The 17,225-nt window shown below is 40.8% G+C and overlaps 1 protein-coding gene across 1 annotated transcript in view; it reads left to right on the top strand.

Moving 5' to 3' along the window:
• LOC123942083 (estrogen receptor-like) overlaps window positions 1-17,225 on the top strand; it is a 142,513-nt gene that overhangs the window by 61,583 nt on the left and 63,705 nt on the right. The window contains exon 3 of the mRNA XM_046006037.1: window positions 10,242-10,358. Coding sequence (XP_045861993.1) covers window positions 10,242-10,358 — 117 coding nt within the window. The remainder of the gene's footprint in view (window positions 1-10,241; window positions 10,359-17,225) is intronic.

The raw sequence follows: 17,225 nt of genomic DNA, 5'->3' as shown, positions 1-17,225 counted from the left end.
ATTATGTTCTACACTTTATTCTATGAATAGCTTTTCTCTCTGAATAATATATGTTGGCGATTTTTTTCATATTGGTGCATATAGGTCGGTCTCTCTCTCTCTCTCTCTTTTTTTTTAATTTTATTTATTTATTTGACAGCGAGAGAGAGAGAGAGAGAGATCACAAGTAGGCAGAGAGGCAGGCAGAGAGAGAGAGAGAGGGAAGCAAGCTCCCTGCCAAGCAGAGAGCCCGATGTGGGACTCGATCCCAGGACTCTGAGATCATGACCTGAGCCGAAGGCAGCGGCTTAACCCACTGAGCCACCTAAGCGCCCCTCTCTTTTTTTTTAATGGCTGTATTTTAGTCCATAGTAATACATTCTGTTGGCACAAAGTTTTATGGTTGACCAAGTGTTTACATATATTATCCCTCTGGGCCTCATAGCAGCCCCTGAGGAAGGTATCAAAAGGCCCAGAGGGGTTACCTGGTCAGCTGGGAGCCCAGGAAGCCTCGGACTCAAACACGAGTCCAGTGTTCAGAGCACTGTGCTGTTCCCCCAATATGCCCATATTCCTTCCATTTAGTGCAGCAAGCACAAATGGAGATTGGCTCTTCAGCAGTAAACAAACAAACAAACAAACAATCTGGAACCCCAGGAAGCCAGACGAAAAGGAAGTATGCTCTTCAGGAAGGTGAGAAAAGAGATTAATCAAAGTTCAGAACTAGAATGGGCTTTTCTTCCCTTACCTTTTGTAGATCAGAGCATGGAGACAAGAATCCAACAGCTTAGCTGATTCAAGACCCTCGGGCCATTTTCCTTCCGGAGGCTAGTGATTGGTGGAGGGGGGCAGGAGACTGTTGACTTTTCCAGGCTCTCTTGTTTTTATTAGCTGGAATGGGGGTGGACCAGCAGATAGACTGCGGAAGTCCAAACACCCTTGAGAAATGAGAAAACTCCTTTCTGAACATTGTGGAGTGGCTCTCCTGAGAGTCCCCTCACGGGGAGTCTGGCCACATAGACCTGAGCTGTCTGGACACCCAGGAAGTGTGGATTTAATACATTCCCACACATTCATTTACTAAGTATCTAACATTCATCTGGATCTTTGCTAGGCTGCAGGGCTACATGTGAGTGAAACGGTCCCCAACCACAAGGACAAGAAAACACGTGAGAATATCTGTGCTACTTGGGGTCAAATTCGCCATGCAAATAAGGATAAATAAGTACAAAACAGTTGTCTTTACATGTAGGTTTACTTTTATCAAACAACCCTTTGTTCATTGACGATACAATGAATGGACCCATTTTCTACTGGTTGGTAGAATTGTTACTCAAGCTGAGAATATAGACTGGTGGTTATTTCAAAGTCTGACAGACTGTCCTTGTGCGATTTTCTCATTTTCAAAATGGACTTAAAGATAAAAAGGGAATAACTGAATGTCTCTTCAAATATGCTGGAGGAGTCTTTTGACCATTGAAACAGAAGCTCCTTCATCTTCTTTGAGGACTTGAATCAGGATGCCTGGGAGGAACTTCATGAGGGACTTCATTTGGGGGGCTCCTGAAGAAGGATGAAACCCCTTATTGAACATTTGGGTGGCCAGAAGCTTAAAGGACGTTCATATTCCACACCACATCAGATCCGAGTAAACACCTCCTTTCCCTTCTCTCTGAAAGCCCCGCACGGATAGTGCAGAAGTGTATGTTGGGGGGCATTGTGCTTCTTAGTGACCCGTGGAGTCCAGGACATAAGCACAATGGAGCTCAGGGTCTCTGAGTTTTGCCCTCTTGCTCTGTTTCACCCCCTCCCCCATTCCCCCTTGCTTCCTTGGCTTTGGACAAGAACACGTTGCAATAGTTTCTACTGCTTTTGGACACCAGTGCCTGGACATTAAATGACTCTAAGTTGAGAGAAAGCTTGAGGAACTCTCTGGAAACAGTCAAACAGACCAAAGGAGAGGGATCCGGAGGTGAGCTGAAGGCTGCCTGGCATTGAACTACTCACACTGGTTGTCACACTGCTCTCTTTTGTGTGATTCTTATCTATTGTCCCAGAAGAAGCAATTTCAGAAAGTCCTTTTATGGGCTGTAGAACAGCCCTTGCTTATTTTTTGAACCTTCAGAGGCATTATTGAAAGTGGTTCATTGTCTCTGGTGTATTACAGTGAGATGGTGGTCACTGATTTCATTATGTTTTCCTTTACTGCAGCTGTTGGTTTGATCCTGGGCCAGGTGCTTAAAACAATTGTGGTTTTGCAGATGGTAAGGAAGGCTGGACAAGGAAAAGGGATCATGTCGTTACCCTGGCCGAAATTTTTAGCAGACTGGAGTCTGACAAGGGCAAATGGAGGATTTCCTCTTCATTTTCATTTAGAAAAAGAAACTTTCCAGGACAATTATCCTTCTTAGAATTCCTTTAAATATTTTTTCCTTTAAAAATATCCTTAGATGCAAATAATCTTTTTATTTCCCTTAAAATATGCCAGAATCGGCTAGCAGTAAAAATGTAATTTGGGCTGCATTATTAAGGCATGCCGTTTTTATTTGCATGCCATGACATACAGATGTGGTTGTGAAATAGTTCAAATCATGGCACATTGAATGTCCTCACTGGATTTTTAGGAATGTGTTCACGGAGGCAGCCAAATTTTATTTCATTTTGTTTGGCTCATTGCACTGGCTGTAAATCAGAGAATATTCACTTTAATATCTGAGTCAAAATTTATTTCCAAACATAATACTGCAGTTGTTCTTGTACAGAAAGTAAAGTTCTTATTTATTTCCCTAATACCTTGCCTTCCATGCTCTCCTTTTCTATGTTATGTTGGAATGCGCTGAAAGGTCTTCCAGGGAGATTTTGATAAAATATGCCATTATCTACTGCTGAATATATTTCATGTGGTTCATCTCACATATCTTTAACTTTGGGAGTCTTAGGAATCACAGGTTCTGGAAATAATTTCATTGCTGCTTCTGAAATGCCCTCCTGATATTATAATATGGTAATTACATTAGGGAGAAACGTTTTTATTATAATTTGAAGTATAACAGTATTTAAACAATTAGCTAGGTGTAGATATCATGTTCTTTTTTTTTTTTAAGATTTTATTTATTATTTATTTGACAGACAGAGGTCACAAGTAGGGTGAGAGGCAGGCAGAGAGAGAGGAAGGGAAGCAGGCTTGCTGCTGAGCAGAGAGCCCAATCCGGGGCTCGATCCCAGGAACCTGGGATCATGACCTGAGCCGAAGGCAGAGGCTTTAACCAACTGAGCCACCCAGGCGTCCCTCATGTTCTTTTCTATGTCACCAGCCCTGTGGTGCTATTCCTGGAGTAACAGGAATTGTGAATGAGTCTGACCTGGGCTTTGATCATGGACCTGCCTCTCGTAGCCAAGTGACCTTGAACAAGTTAGTCTCTTGGGGGTCTCAGTTTCTGCTTGAATGACATGGGAGTTACAATGACCTAATTTGTCCATTGTGATGTTTAGATGAGAAAGAGAGCTAAAGTCACCTGGCAGGGTGCGTGGTCTGTGGTGAGCACATGGTCAATACTGCTGGCCCCAGGGGCATTTTTTTTTTTTTTTTTTAAGAGGGAATCTGAACAGGTCCACTTAAAATTCATGTCTTTGATTCCTTTTCCCACTCTACCTCATAGAGATGCTTCTTATATATCCAACTTCATTTTTAAAAGTTGTGGTAAAATACACATGATGTAAAATTTCCCACTTTAATCATTTTTAATTTAGTGGCATTAAGTGCATTCACAGTGTTGTGCAACTCACCACTGTCCATCTCCAGAACTTTTTCATCCTCCCAAATGGAAACTCTATACTCATTGCATAATAAATTCCCCCTTTCCCCCTTCCTGCATCTCCTGATAACTCCTGTTCAATTTTCTGTCTCGTGAATTTGACTATTTTAGGTCTTCCATCTAGGTGGACTCATACAATACCCTTTGGGGTCGGGCTTATTTCCCTTAGCATGTCTTCAAGATTCATCTATGTTGTAGCATGTGCCCAGATTTTATTTCTTTTGAAGACTGAATAAAGCTCCATTTTATGTATTTACCATATTTTTTATCTATTTGTCTGTCAGTGGACATCCGAGTTGTTTCCAGCTCTTGGCTGTTGTGAATACTGGTGCCATGAACCTAGGTGTACCAGTATGTGTTTGAGTCTGTGCTTTTAGTTCTTTTGGGCAGATACCCAGAAGTGGAATTTCTGGCTCATAAGATCTCCAACTTCATTTTGACAAGCCTCCCAACCTTTGGGACTACATGTATAATAATAGTTTCTTGGGTGGTTGCTTGTTGGTGTGCTACTGAAATCTCAAATACAACATTTTTTGGAATTTTCTACACATCTTCTTCCCACCCCACTCCCAAATCAGGTCCTCTTTTTGATTAATGATAAGAATAACTTTTGAGACATCCTGACAATAGCTACCAGAATCTTTGACCTCCTTTTCCTCCTGTTCCTCCTTCTGTAGCCCTAAGAATTTGGCAGAGCTAATTTAAATTTTTTTTTTTAAAACCTCTTCTCTCTGTCTTGTCTGCTCTAATATTCAGAGATGATTAATGCATAGTTTGGTCTTTTTTTCCATTGGCATTACCTTGAACATTTTTAATCCTTTATTTTTTACTGAAAATCCACCATTTTGAGCTCTCATTGCCATAACAAATTCTCTTAGGACCAAGTTTTGCTCTTGTGGACCTGAGTTTTAGGGTCTGGGTATGGCAGCCATTGCTTTGGGGTCATCATCTTCTCAGTCATTACTTCCTTTATAGAAATCCAACCTGCCCCTTCCAAAGGCCTGTGTTCCAGATGGGATTGGGGGGTGCAACATAGAGCTTTAGCAATGCCATTTCGTTCAGGTAACAAATACTTGCTGAGCTCCACTGTGTGCCTGAGAATGTGTTGGGCACAGGACAGAGGGTGATGATGTAGTCCATCTGCTGTCAAGCCTCTAATCACCTGGGGATTTTGAGGAGCAGTTAAAGTCCAAAGTAGTAAGCTCTGTGACAGGACAAAAGCTAGGCATCATCAGAGGGGCAGAGAGGAACCCCAGAGGATTTGCTATGTTGACTGACACACCTGAAAAACTAATGGGAGTCATTTGGGCTAAGAGTAGGGGAAGTGCGTTCCCACAAGAAAGAACGGTGTGTGCAATCTGGGGGTGGGAAGGAGAAGAGTATGTTAGAATGGGACGTGGTTAGAACTTAGGGAGTGGTAAGAAATAAGGCCAGGAAAGGTGGTTGGACTGATAAGGAACAGCTTGGTAAGCTGTTTTAAGGCATTTAGATTTTATCCTTAGAGCTTTGAGGAGCATCAGAATAGTAAAGCAGGATAGTGGCTTGGTGGTGTAGGATTTTAGAAGAATCACCTGGCAACACCGTGGGGAATGGGTGGCAGGGGAAGGCTGGAGGCAGAGGGTGGCTTAGTGGGCTGCTGTGATATTCTGGGCTGGAGAGGGTATGAATTCTGGTACGGGTGGTGGGCCCAGGGAAAAATTGATTTTTCTTTGAAAAAGAATTTAAAAATAACAGATTCGATCAGTGTGTGCATGTGTGAGAGGGTTCGAGTGAAGAAGAGCCTAGACAGTCTTGAAATAACACCAGGTCTCAGGCTTTGTGGTGTGGTGATAAAAAGGAAGAAACTGGTGAGGAAAGACGACCACCAGTTGGTTGTGTTTGAGACACATCCGTCTTGAAGGGCTATGAAAAAGTCAAGTCTAAATGGACCGACCATAGGCAGGTAGGTATATGGGTATGAAGCTCAGCCAAAGAGACTTGGTCTGAGGTGACTGCCAGAACGTGCTGAAGGAAGTGTGGCAACAGGAAGGATACCCAAGTTTCTCTCAGGATACTGCTTGTTTTATTTTTTTCAGCTTTATTGAAGCATAATTGACATGTTATAAGATATTTAAAGTGTTCATTGTGATGATTTGGTGTACCTGTATTTTGTGAAAGGATACCCTCCAGTAAATTAGTTAACACATCCATTACCTCGTATATTTACTTTTTTGTGGCGAGAACATTTAAGTTCTACTTTCTAAGGAGATTTCCATGATACGTTACAAGTTTCATCAGCTCTAGTCACCATGTTCTACCTCAGAGCCTTAGACCTTCGTAGTCTCAGGATTCCAAACAAGTGACACCGGGTAGTATTTATTTCTCTGTCTGGCTAAGTTCACTTAACATAATGCCCTCCAGGTTTATCCCTATTGTCACAAATGATAGGATTTCTTTCTTTTTTAAGGCTGAATAATATTCCAGTATATTTATATAAATATATAAATGCCACCTTTCCTTTTCTCATTTATCTGTCAACGGACACTTAGGTTGTTTCCGTGCCTTGGCAATTATGAATAACGCTGCCGTGAACATAGTAGTACAGTTAATGATTTTGTTTTCTTCTGTTAAGGACCCAGTACCGGAAACATTAGATCATAGGGCAGCTCTATTCTTAATTTCTTTTGAGGAACCGCCATACTGTTTTCCATAGTGGCCGCCCCAGTTTGCATTCCCACCAAAGAGTGCGTGAGGGCTTCCTTTTCTCTGAGACCTCCCCTACGTGTTTCCATTTGGTCTGTTTTATATTTCTTTTGAAGCTCTATGGGTCATTGATTATTTTTGTAACTAGCAAGTGTCATTGTTCTATGTGTTGGTAACAGTGCAAAAACACCTGCTACTGACAGAGGGTAAAATAGGAAGAAAAGGAAAAAAACAAAAAGACGAGAGAAAGAATCCCAGAGAACTGTGGTTAAGAGCTGTACGTGAACCCGTCTGCTGGCGCAGGAGCTGGGGGTTGGCCTGGTGGTTCCTGCTCCTTAGGCTTTCTGTTTAGGTTTCATTCGTTCCTTCTTTTCTCTACTCCCATTTATTCAGACCCCACATCAGTCCGAAGGTGGTGTTTTTTATTTTTTGGTGGGCAACAGAATAGTGATTAGTTCTCCAAAATGTCACCCGAGCCTCACATCTTGGCTTTGGCCTTCTGCATTTCATCTAGGCCTGTGTGAAAGGCATGTTGGAGCTGGTCTGGTCACAGGTATATGGAGTTCTTCAGTGTCTTCCATGAAAACACTATTTCATTCATAGAGTTGGGGTGAGATTTTTTTTTTCATTTAATTAGCTCTACTTCAATAGGATAGGATTTTTACAAGCATTGTTTTCCCAAGAACAAATAATAACGTTTAAAGTGAAGTTTCCTCTTAAAGCAACTAAGTTTTTAATTGCTTCAGTGGCTTTCATAACGCACCTTTGCTGGGGTGCCTGGGTGGCTCAGTTGATTAAGTATTTGACTCTTGATCTCAGCCCGGGTCTTGATCTCAGGGTCCTGAGTTTGAGCCCTGTCCAGTGTGGCGCCTACTTAAAACAAACAAACAAACAAACAAAAACACACCTTTATAAAATTATTATGCTCAAAGAACAAAAAACTACCTTGCTATTATCCTTCTCTGATGTCAAGTGAAGACTTTTAAATAGTTGTTAATGGTATTTAGTTAGGGTACTAAACTTTAGGTCGTACATCAAATCGTACATATTCATTTTTTCTTGTTATCAATTCGGCAATTCTAAATTTTAATGTAGTTGGAGCAGGAGAAAATCCACTTTGTCACCAAAGGTCTGCATTACAAACATGATTCTGCAGGGCATCTCTTTTCTTTCTTGTTAAGGGGTGAATTCAATTGCACAAGTCCAGTGTAATTTATCTATTAAACGTGTTAGCTCAGGAATTTCACCTGAGTCTATAAAGATACACATCTACGGTGATAACGAATGCAAACATAACATTTCACCAGTTGGCCTCTGACCTAATTCAGTTATTCCATCCTCTGGCTTGCAATACAACTGGTTTTTGAGAGAAAAGTGAATCAAAGTTAATTTTTGGTTCCAATGATTCTTGATTGTTTTCTTCTGAGACTTAATATGGACTCATTTTTTAAAAAATTTTTTAGATTTATTTTTTTATTTTTTTATAAACATATAATGTATTTTTATCCCCAGGGGTACAGGTCTGCGAATTGCCAGGTTTATACACTTCACAGCACTCACCATAGCACATACCCTCCCCAACGTCCATAACCCCACTTCCCCTCTCCCAACCCCACCTCCCCCCAGCAACCCTCAGTGGACTCATTTTTTTAGAGTTAAAATAAATCAGGATGTACAACATAAACGTCATAGGAGACCAAACACTGAAAGTTTCTTTGAGGTGTCAGAAGACGGCAACTTTTCCTTAAAGTTAACATCTACCCAGGTAAATTTTGTTTCCAGTTCTATGACTTCCTCCGCTTGTCCCTGTTAACAAGGGCAGTTCAAAACATAAAAATTGTGCCTGGATATTTGAGGCAGTGTGTGGTCTCTTATTAAAGCAGTCAGTTTACAATTTTGCTGGCTAGTTGGCTGCTTCCTGTTAGGCGAAAGAAGAATGCAATGTGTTAATTTGATCCGAAGCCTGTTTATGTGGTAGTTTTTATAATGTATATCTAAAGATGGAGAAGCAAGTTTTATGAGACCAACCTTTCTTGTTAAGGCTCTACTCCACCCTATTCTAATTGAGACTGACCCAAAATTGAATAAAGAACAAAGAGTTCTGTAGTGAAAACTCCAGTACATGTTGTATCTTGCCCTTGGTGAAATAGGGAAATAGAGACACAGATGATCTGAATTAGAGGGTGCAGTATTTCCTCATTTTTTTTTTAAGGATGGGAAACATTTTATAATAGTCCATATCATCTCCATAGTCTAAATTCAGGCATAAGAATTTAGACTTCTATAAATGAACTTCTTCATAAAAACATGCCAATATTTATTAATTCGTGGAGTCTAATATTTTCCATATTAGAAACCAGACTTCTTTTGAGGGATCAAGAAATGGAGGTGACCCCTAAATCTTAGAGCAGAAACGTCTTGTGGACAGTTGGCTGTATGTACCCAGAACTCAAAGAAGAGGGTTGGGCTGGGAGGACAACTCTGCAAGTCATCTCAGTTTATGACCGAGGAAGCCGGAGCCATGGAATAAATTCTCTTGTGGGAAAATTTGGAGTCATAAGAAGGGCCTGACACTGAGCCCTGTACTGCTCTAGCTTAATGCTGGCTGGAGGCAATCTGCAAAAAAAATCAGTAGGAAGCCACATCCCGAGGGGTGGAAAGAGCCCAGGGGAGTTCTGCATTATGGAAGCCGAGGGAAAAGCATGTCTCAAGAGGAAGGGAAGAATTATCAGATGCTCTGATAGGTCAAATATGGTGCGGGCTGGAAATATCTGTTGGCTTAAGCAAGAGGGGTCATTTGATGGAAGGATTTAAGCAGCTCTTATGGGGCAGCCAAGGTAGAAACCAGGCGTGGGTTGAGCTAGGCAGGAGACTTGAGGAAAGTGCAGACCTCAAGTGTGTAGCGCTTTCTGAGGAGCTGAACTGAGAAGAAGCGTGGGATGTAAGATGAAAGTCTGAGAGGGATGTGAGGTCCGGAGAGACCTTTTTTTGTGGGCACAGTTGCACGTGATGAACGTGAATGAGAAAAGGCATTTGAGCAAGAAGGAGGCAGTAAACAAGAGGTGAAAGAAAGAGGATCAATAATAAAGCAACAGTAGCCGCTGACAGATGTTCTCACATGGAATTCTTAGAATAGTGCCACACAGTGGGTGCCGTTATTTTCTCCGGGTGAGAGAGGGGTGAGACCTAGAGATGTTAACTACCCTATGCAGCATCCTCCAGCTAGTAAGTGAAGGACTAACTTATCGACCTGAGGACTGAACTTTGCTTCCATCCCAGATCACTGCCCCCAACTGGAATGTAGATGCTCAGGGCTGTTTGAATAGTTACCTAAAGGTTTTCTCATTTCTGTTTTAAGAAAGGCCACTTTAAAACTCTATGAACGTTCTTACAGTGTTTTTTTTACAAGAATTTTAGCTCGTGGTGTGGGTCAAAGGGAAAAAAAAAGCCTTATTTGCTGAGAATAATGTGTGAGTATAGATAGAGCCTTGTGCCCCCAAGTATAAGCCATATGAACTGAAGGTGATTTGCCCAGAGAACTCCGGAAGCCGTTGGTTGAGTCTAGGAGAGTTTTGTCCTGCACTCCTTCCCCCCGCCCCAAACACGCACACTTGGAGAAGGACAGCAAAGGGATGGTATGAGGAGGTTGAAGCACAACCAGGCCAAGTAAGTGATAGGGAAACATCCCCCAGGTGGCCTCCCCATAGCTTCGGACTGGCTCCATTTCCTAAAATAATATTAACTTTGTCCTTTTGCTTTTCATAGGACATAATGACTACATGTGTCCAGCTACCAACCAGTGCACGATTGATAAGAACAGAAGGAAGAGCTGTCAGGCCTGCCGGCTCCGCAAGTGCTACGAAGTAGGCATGATGAAAGGCGGTAGGTACCTCCCCGCCCCGCAGGGCACCCACAGGCCAAGGATGTCCCTGCATGGTACCCAGTGCTGGCTGCTTCGGTCCCAAAAACCATGGCAGTGCGGTGTTTTCCCTTAGAATTAGTTGTTTATTCCTATTCCTATTTTTCTTTACAACGAAAGTATTTTTATAACTTTTTTTTTTTTAAATAGGAAGTGCCTGGAACTGGAGATTCTAACATGCCATTTTGTGTTTTATATTTTAGATGTAAATACTTATATTTTAAATCAGAGGTGTGTGGGAGGTGGCGGTGGAAGGATAGGAAGAGTGCCCTGTGAATTATTCTAGAAATACTTTTCAGTGACTGTTTATATTGCTAATGCTAGAAAACAATGTCTGAGAAGAAGCTTTCCCTAAATTGAGACTTGTAAATGTGAGAGATGAATAGCTTATTTATGATCTGACAATCTCTGAACATCCCTCAGGGAATTTGAATTTCAATCAAAAGGCAACTTTTTCCACAGTTTGGCGACCTTGGCCATTGCTGCAATAAACATTGGTGTACAGATGGCTCTTCTTTTCACTACATCTGTATCTTTGGGGTAAATACCCAGCAGTGCAATTGCAGGGTCATAGGGAAGCTCTATTCTTAATTTCTTGAGGAATCTCCACACTGTTCTCCAAAGTGGCTGCACCAACTTGCATTCCCACCAACAGTGTAAGAGGGTTCCCCTTTCTCCACATCCTCTCCAACACACGTTGTTTCCTGTCTTGCTAATTTTGGCCATTCTAACTGGTGTCAGGTGGTATCTCACTGTAGTTTTAATTTGAATCTCCCTGATGAACTGTGGAAAGAACCAAGATGCCCTTCAATGGATGAATGGATAAGGAAGATGTGGTACATATACACAATGGAGTATTATGCCTTCATCAGAAAGGAAGAATACCCAACTTTTGTAGCAACATGGACGGGACTGGAAGAGATTATGCTGAGCAAAATAAGTCAAGCAGAGAGAGTCAAGTATCATATGGTCTCACTTATTTGTGGAGCATAACAAATGACATGGAGGACATGGGGAGATGGAGAGGAGAAGGGAGTTGAGGGAAACTGGAAGGGGAGATGAACCATGAGAGACTATGGACTCTGAAAAACAACCAGAGGGTTTTGAAGGGGCGGGGGGGGGGGTGTGGGTGGGTGGGAGGTTGAGGAACCAGGTGGTGGGTAATAGGGAAGGCACGTACTGCATGGAGCACTGGGTGTGGTGCAAAAACAATGAACACTGTTACGCTGAAAATAAACAAATAAAAAAAAAAAGGCGGCTTTTTCCTTCAGACGTTGAGTCAGCCTGTAGCTCCCATAACCTGGGCATCTAGTCTGGGGCTGGGAGCAGTGGAATGACTGTGGAGCGCTAGAGATCAGGAGACACTCAGGCTTTGTGCCCGTGTGCCTCCATCTTGGTGGCTGCCTGTGCGTGCGCGGGCACGAGCGTGTGCATGCGAGCGCGTGTGGTTTTCTGTCCCCTCACATATCCAGTTTTCCAGTTTTCTTTTAGGGAAATCTAGTGTCTGGTTCTGAGGGTGTTGCCTGCTCTATAGGTATGGTTGCCTGACCTTGTGTTTTTTGGGGATCTAGTCTTGAGGAATAAGATGCCAGTCTTGGGTAACTTCCAAAATACTGGGAGAGAACAAACAGAAAATGTGTAACTAAAGTCATGGTGCTTTCAGTGTTTTAGGAGGATAAAAGGGGAGAGAGGCACCTAGGATTGTGTTATATTGCCTGCTGACTGTAATAGGGGAAGAGCTTTCTGAAGGAGATGGGGACTGAACATGAGTTAAGGAGAAGGGGGTTACAATGAAAAAAAATGGCGGTTGTGCAGGTGGAGGGCAGCTAGCCTTTAGCTTGGTAATACTTGGCTGAAAGGGGAAGCGGAAGGAGAACCAATAACCTGGTTGAAAGGAAGTTTACAGTCAAAGATTCCTGAGTTCTGTGATCACAGATAAGCCTGCAGGGTGGGATTTTAAATACAACGTTTGGAATAAATTCTCTTGATGAACAGACGAAATATTGAATTTACTCATTGTGTGAGTTGTGACTATATGTCTTGGATGTCTGAAAAAGCAGCTTTAACTTGAAGGGTAATTAATTCCAAGAATTTAACAGCCACATTCAGAAAATGACACTTAGAGTCATAAATGGATTAAATATTTAAGGAATTCATTTTTCTTTATGCCGTTAGAGAATTAGTCAGGCTTAATTAAACTCACGAAAAGCTTCTTAACGTAACTTGAAAAGTGACAGGAATATAGCAGCTGCATGTAAAAGTTTAATTTGAACCAGCAGAGTCCAAATTTAATTCTTTGATGACTACAAGTAGTTTAAGCCCAGCCTCTTAAGTTCTATCTGAAAGCTGAAATAATCAACTCATGAATATGTCCAAAACATTTTTTCCTTTGAGGGTACCCATACGCTGACCCCACTTCATAAAATAATTCTGTTCTTTTTTTTTTTAAGATTTTATTTATTTCTTTATTTGAGAGAGAGAGAGATCACAAGTAGGCAGAGAGGCAGGCAGAGAGAGGAGGAAGCAGGCTCCCTGCTGAGCAGAGAGCCCGATGCGGGGCTTGATCCCAGGACCCTGAGACCATGACCCAAGCCAAAGGCAGAGGCTTAACCCACTGAGCCACCCAGGTGCCCCCAAAAGAATTCTGTGTTTCCTAATTTATATCCAAATAAAGTCTGGCTGCATAAATATAAATTATGCATACTTGTTTTTATTCTAACAAAAATTTTAATAGGCAGAGGCAGAATAAGAGTCTTCCCTCTGTTTTCAAATAGAACTCTAGATAATCCGACTACACCCAGGCAGTCTGCGTGTACATGCATATACTTGGACAAGTGCATTTATGACTAAAATACATATCTGTGGTAGTTTGCTGTCCTATCAGTCTGCTTGGCCTGCCATAACAAAGTCTACAGCCTGGGGGGATTGAATAACAGAAATCAATTTTCTCACTGTTCTGGAGGCTCAAAGCACAAGACGAAGGTGTTGGAAAATCCAGTTTCTGGTAAGACGTGTCTTCCAGGCTTTTAGATAACGGCTTTTTCGGTGTGTCCTTTTCTCTGTGGGCACAGACACAGAGGGAGCATTCTCTGGTGTGTGTGTCTCTTCTTACAAGGGTGCTGGTCCTATTGGATTAGGATCCCACCTTTATGACTTTGTTTAACCCTTAATACTTCCATGGAGGCCTTATCTTCAATACAGTCACACTGCCTGGCTTCAACATAGGAATTTGGGTGGGAAATAATTTAGACTATAACAGCTGCTGTATCAAAATACTATAGATTGGGGGGCTTAACCCACAGAAATTTATTTTCTCACAATTCTGGAGACTGGGAAGTCCAAGGTCAGGCTGTCAGCAGGTTTGGTCTCATCTGAGGGTCTTCTCCTTGGATTACAGATGGTCACCTTCTTACTGTGTCCCCACATGGCCTTTTTTTTTTTTTCCCTGTACTTACACATCCTTGGTGTTTTTCCTTTTTCTTCTAAGGTCACCAGTCCTGTTGGAATAGGGCTCCACCTGGGTGACCTCGTTTGATCTTTGTTATCTCTTTAAAGACCCTGTGTCCAAATCAAATCATATTCCAAGGTACTGGGCTTAGGGCTTCAATACGAATTTTGGGGGAAACAAAATTCAGGACATACCAGTATCTCATAAAGACTTCTCAGTGGTTATTCAGTATCTGTCTACGTATAATAAGAGCATGTGTCTTTCTGGCAGTTTATATATGTGTGTATAAGTTTTATGCCAGACTTTAAAGTTGTAAAATTATAGGCTGTGCAAACATCTCATTTAAATTATATGTATAAAGCATTTGCCCTTACAGCAATGTAATTTATTATATTTCCTACAACATGAAATACCACATATAACCTCATGACACTTGGTATAACAACTCTCCAAATCCCACTGAATAAAGACTTAATTTACAATCGGAAGTACAAATATAACTATAACGTTTGAAATTACTTTGTAAAAACAGCTGTGACTAAATAAATCATTATAACATTTCCTACTGGTTTCGTAAGAATCCAGTTCCTTTCTTTTTTTTTTTAATTTTATTTTACTTTTTCAGTGTAAGAATCCACTTTCTTAGCCAGGCTGGATAGCAATTAGATTAGTGAATCTCTACCTATAACATCAAATGATTAGTTTCAGATTAAAGAGAGAACCATATACCTATACTCACTATTTTTATAGCAAGACCGAGTAAATTTACTGAATGTTCTAAAGATCTGAAAGAATACATGACTTATCTACATGAAGAAATTATTTGAATCTGTTTTGATGCCTATATTACCCTGAAAATCACAACATCATTATTAGATTTGGTTCTGAGCCCTGGTAGTTCCATAAGATACAGGATTTAAGTGCTCTGGAAAATGCATTTCCTGATTGTAGCCCATGTGCAGGTCTTTCTGCCTCAGCTGCGTTTTCCTCCCCAACTGCAGATTCCTGTCTTTTCTTCGGGGAGGCTATGTTGGTTCCCAGTGTTCTACCTTTCACAGCACTCAGTTCTTCTCAACTTACCATAATTATTACTGTTAACTATTCAGCAACTGTCCATAAACTCCCATGATGGCAGGGACTCTCTCTGTCTTGTTTACTGAGCTAGCACTAAACAAGTCACAAAATAAGTGTTCGAAACTTTTTTTTTTTTTTGCATGAAGTGATGATTTAATTCATTTAATTAGTTATTTGTGTATGTCTTACATGTGAGCTATTATGGAGCAACATGAATAAGACCCAGTCCCTTCCATCACTGTCCTCATGGTACAGAAAGGACATTTGCATATGAAAAGTCCAGAAGACAAGTTGAGAGTGGTTGGAAGATGAAGATGATAATGAAAGATGAGTGGTCAATGGAAGTTCAGAGCTTTAACCAGCCACTCCTGGGTTAGTCCAACCCAGGATATTACTCAGACTATCTGATTCCCAAGGCATATATATACACACACACACACACACACACACATACATATACACACACACACACACACACACACATATGTGTGTGTGTATATATATATATATGTATATATCCCAAGGCATATATATATATACACACACACACATATATATTTATATTTAAGATTTATTTATTTATTTTAAAGAGGGGAGGAGCAGAGGGAGAGGAAGAGAAACCCACAAGCAGACTCCCTGCTGAGCACAGAACCTGACATGGGGCTTGATCCCAGGACCCTGAGATTATGACCTCAACCAAAATCAAAGGGCTGGATGCTTAACCAAATGAGGCACCCAGGAGCCCACAGGTGTACATTGTTATCAATGAATCTGCTGTTCTAGTTTGGGTTAGTGCAAAGGGGAAAGACGTCAGAGGTGGAATTTTTGGTACAAATAATGCTCCTTCTCAGACTTGCTGAGCAATCCTGTTATAGTCACTTTTATGAGCTTCATTATCCTCATATGTGAAATAAAAATAAATAAATTCTACTTAACAAGTTTGTTACAAAAGTTGTAATTCATAACATATAAAAGTACTTTATAAATTTAAACTACCACCCAAGTGTTAGCTATTATGTCTCCCCCCCCTTTTTTGTTGTTGTTGTTGTTACTGGAAGAAAGAGAATGGTAATTTCATCACTTATAGTGGGTATAAACATCTAATTCCCTTGGAGGAATAAAAATCTGGCTCAGACACATCTGCTTTTTTGTTTTTTTCTTTTTGGTGTGTATTCTGGATATGGTTTCATGATGAGTGAGATTTATTGTGCTTTTTATTTTACGATGTCAGAGATCTACACAAACTTGTTAGAATTCTTTCCTCACCATAGACTCAGAAGTGTGTTGGTAGCAAAATTTTCATTTTTCACCTTAGGAAATTGGCACACAGAAGTTAGTTGATGCAGGAAATTAATTGATGGACATGCACTCTGGTTATGTTTTCTTGTAACTGGTTATGTTTTCTTATAATGCATTAAGAAGAAATTTGAAGGGGAGTAGGAGATACAGGCTTCCAGTTATGGAATGAATAACTCACGGAATGAGAGGCACAGCATAAGGACTATAGTCCATGCTATGTCAACACCGATGTATGGTGACCGATGGTAGGTATACTTGTGTTGAGTGTAGTGTCATCTATAAACTTGACAAATCATTATGCTGTACAGCTGAAACTCATGTAACATTGTGTGCCAACTATACTCAAATTAAAAAAAGGATGCAATTTGAAAGAAAGAAATATTGACTAGTTTTTATTTTGATAACAATGCTATGATTTAATTTTGAGAAATACTCCAAAACAGTACATAAATTAATGTTATAATTTTAAAGTTAAAAGATAAGATACTAATAATATAGATGGGGAGATGTATGTTATGTGTCCAGAATAACTTAGAAGCCCAAAGAAGAATTGAAAAGTACAAATTTCCTTATTTCCTAAGTTAAAAATTTATCATTATGAGTGGCTATAATTCATTGTACTGAAGGGTTGACTCCCAATCCAGAATATTAGTTTTCCCTTAATTGTACATTGGCTATCTTTTACCAAAAATAATCAACTGATTAATTTCTTTCTTAAAGATTTTATTTATTTATTATTTATTTATTAGAGAGAGATAGAGAGAGAAAACATGCATGGGTGAGCGTACCAGTGGGAGCCTGGTGAGGGGCAGAGATGAGTAGAGGGACAAGCAGACTGCTCAGAGTACAGAGCTGGATGAGGGCTCCAGCCCATGACCCTGAGATCAACCCTGAGATCCTGACTTGAGCCGAACCCAAGAGTAGTACCCTTAACCGAATGAGCCACCTAGATGCCCTAGTAATCAGCTGTTTATTAGTATTAATGATGGTAGCACCAAATCAACGCACT

Source organism: Meles meles, chromosome 5 (assembly GCF_922984935.1).
Source record: "Meles meles chromosome 5, mMelMel3.1 paternal haplotype, whole genome shotgun sequence".
Classification (NCBI taxonomy): Eukaryota; Metazoa; Chordata; class Mammalia; order Carnivora; family Mustelidae; genus Meles; species Meles meles.
This window is presented reverse-complemented; position numbering and strand designations above follow the sequence as displayed.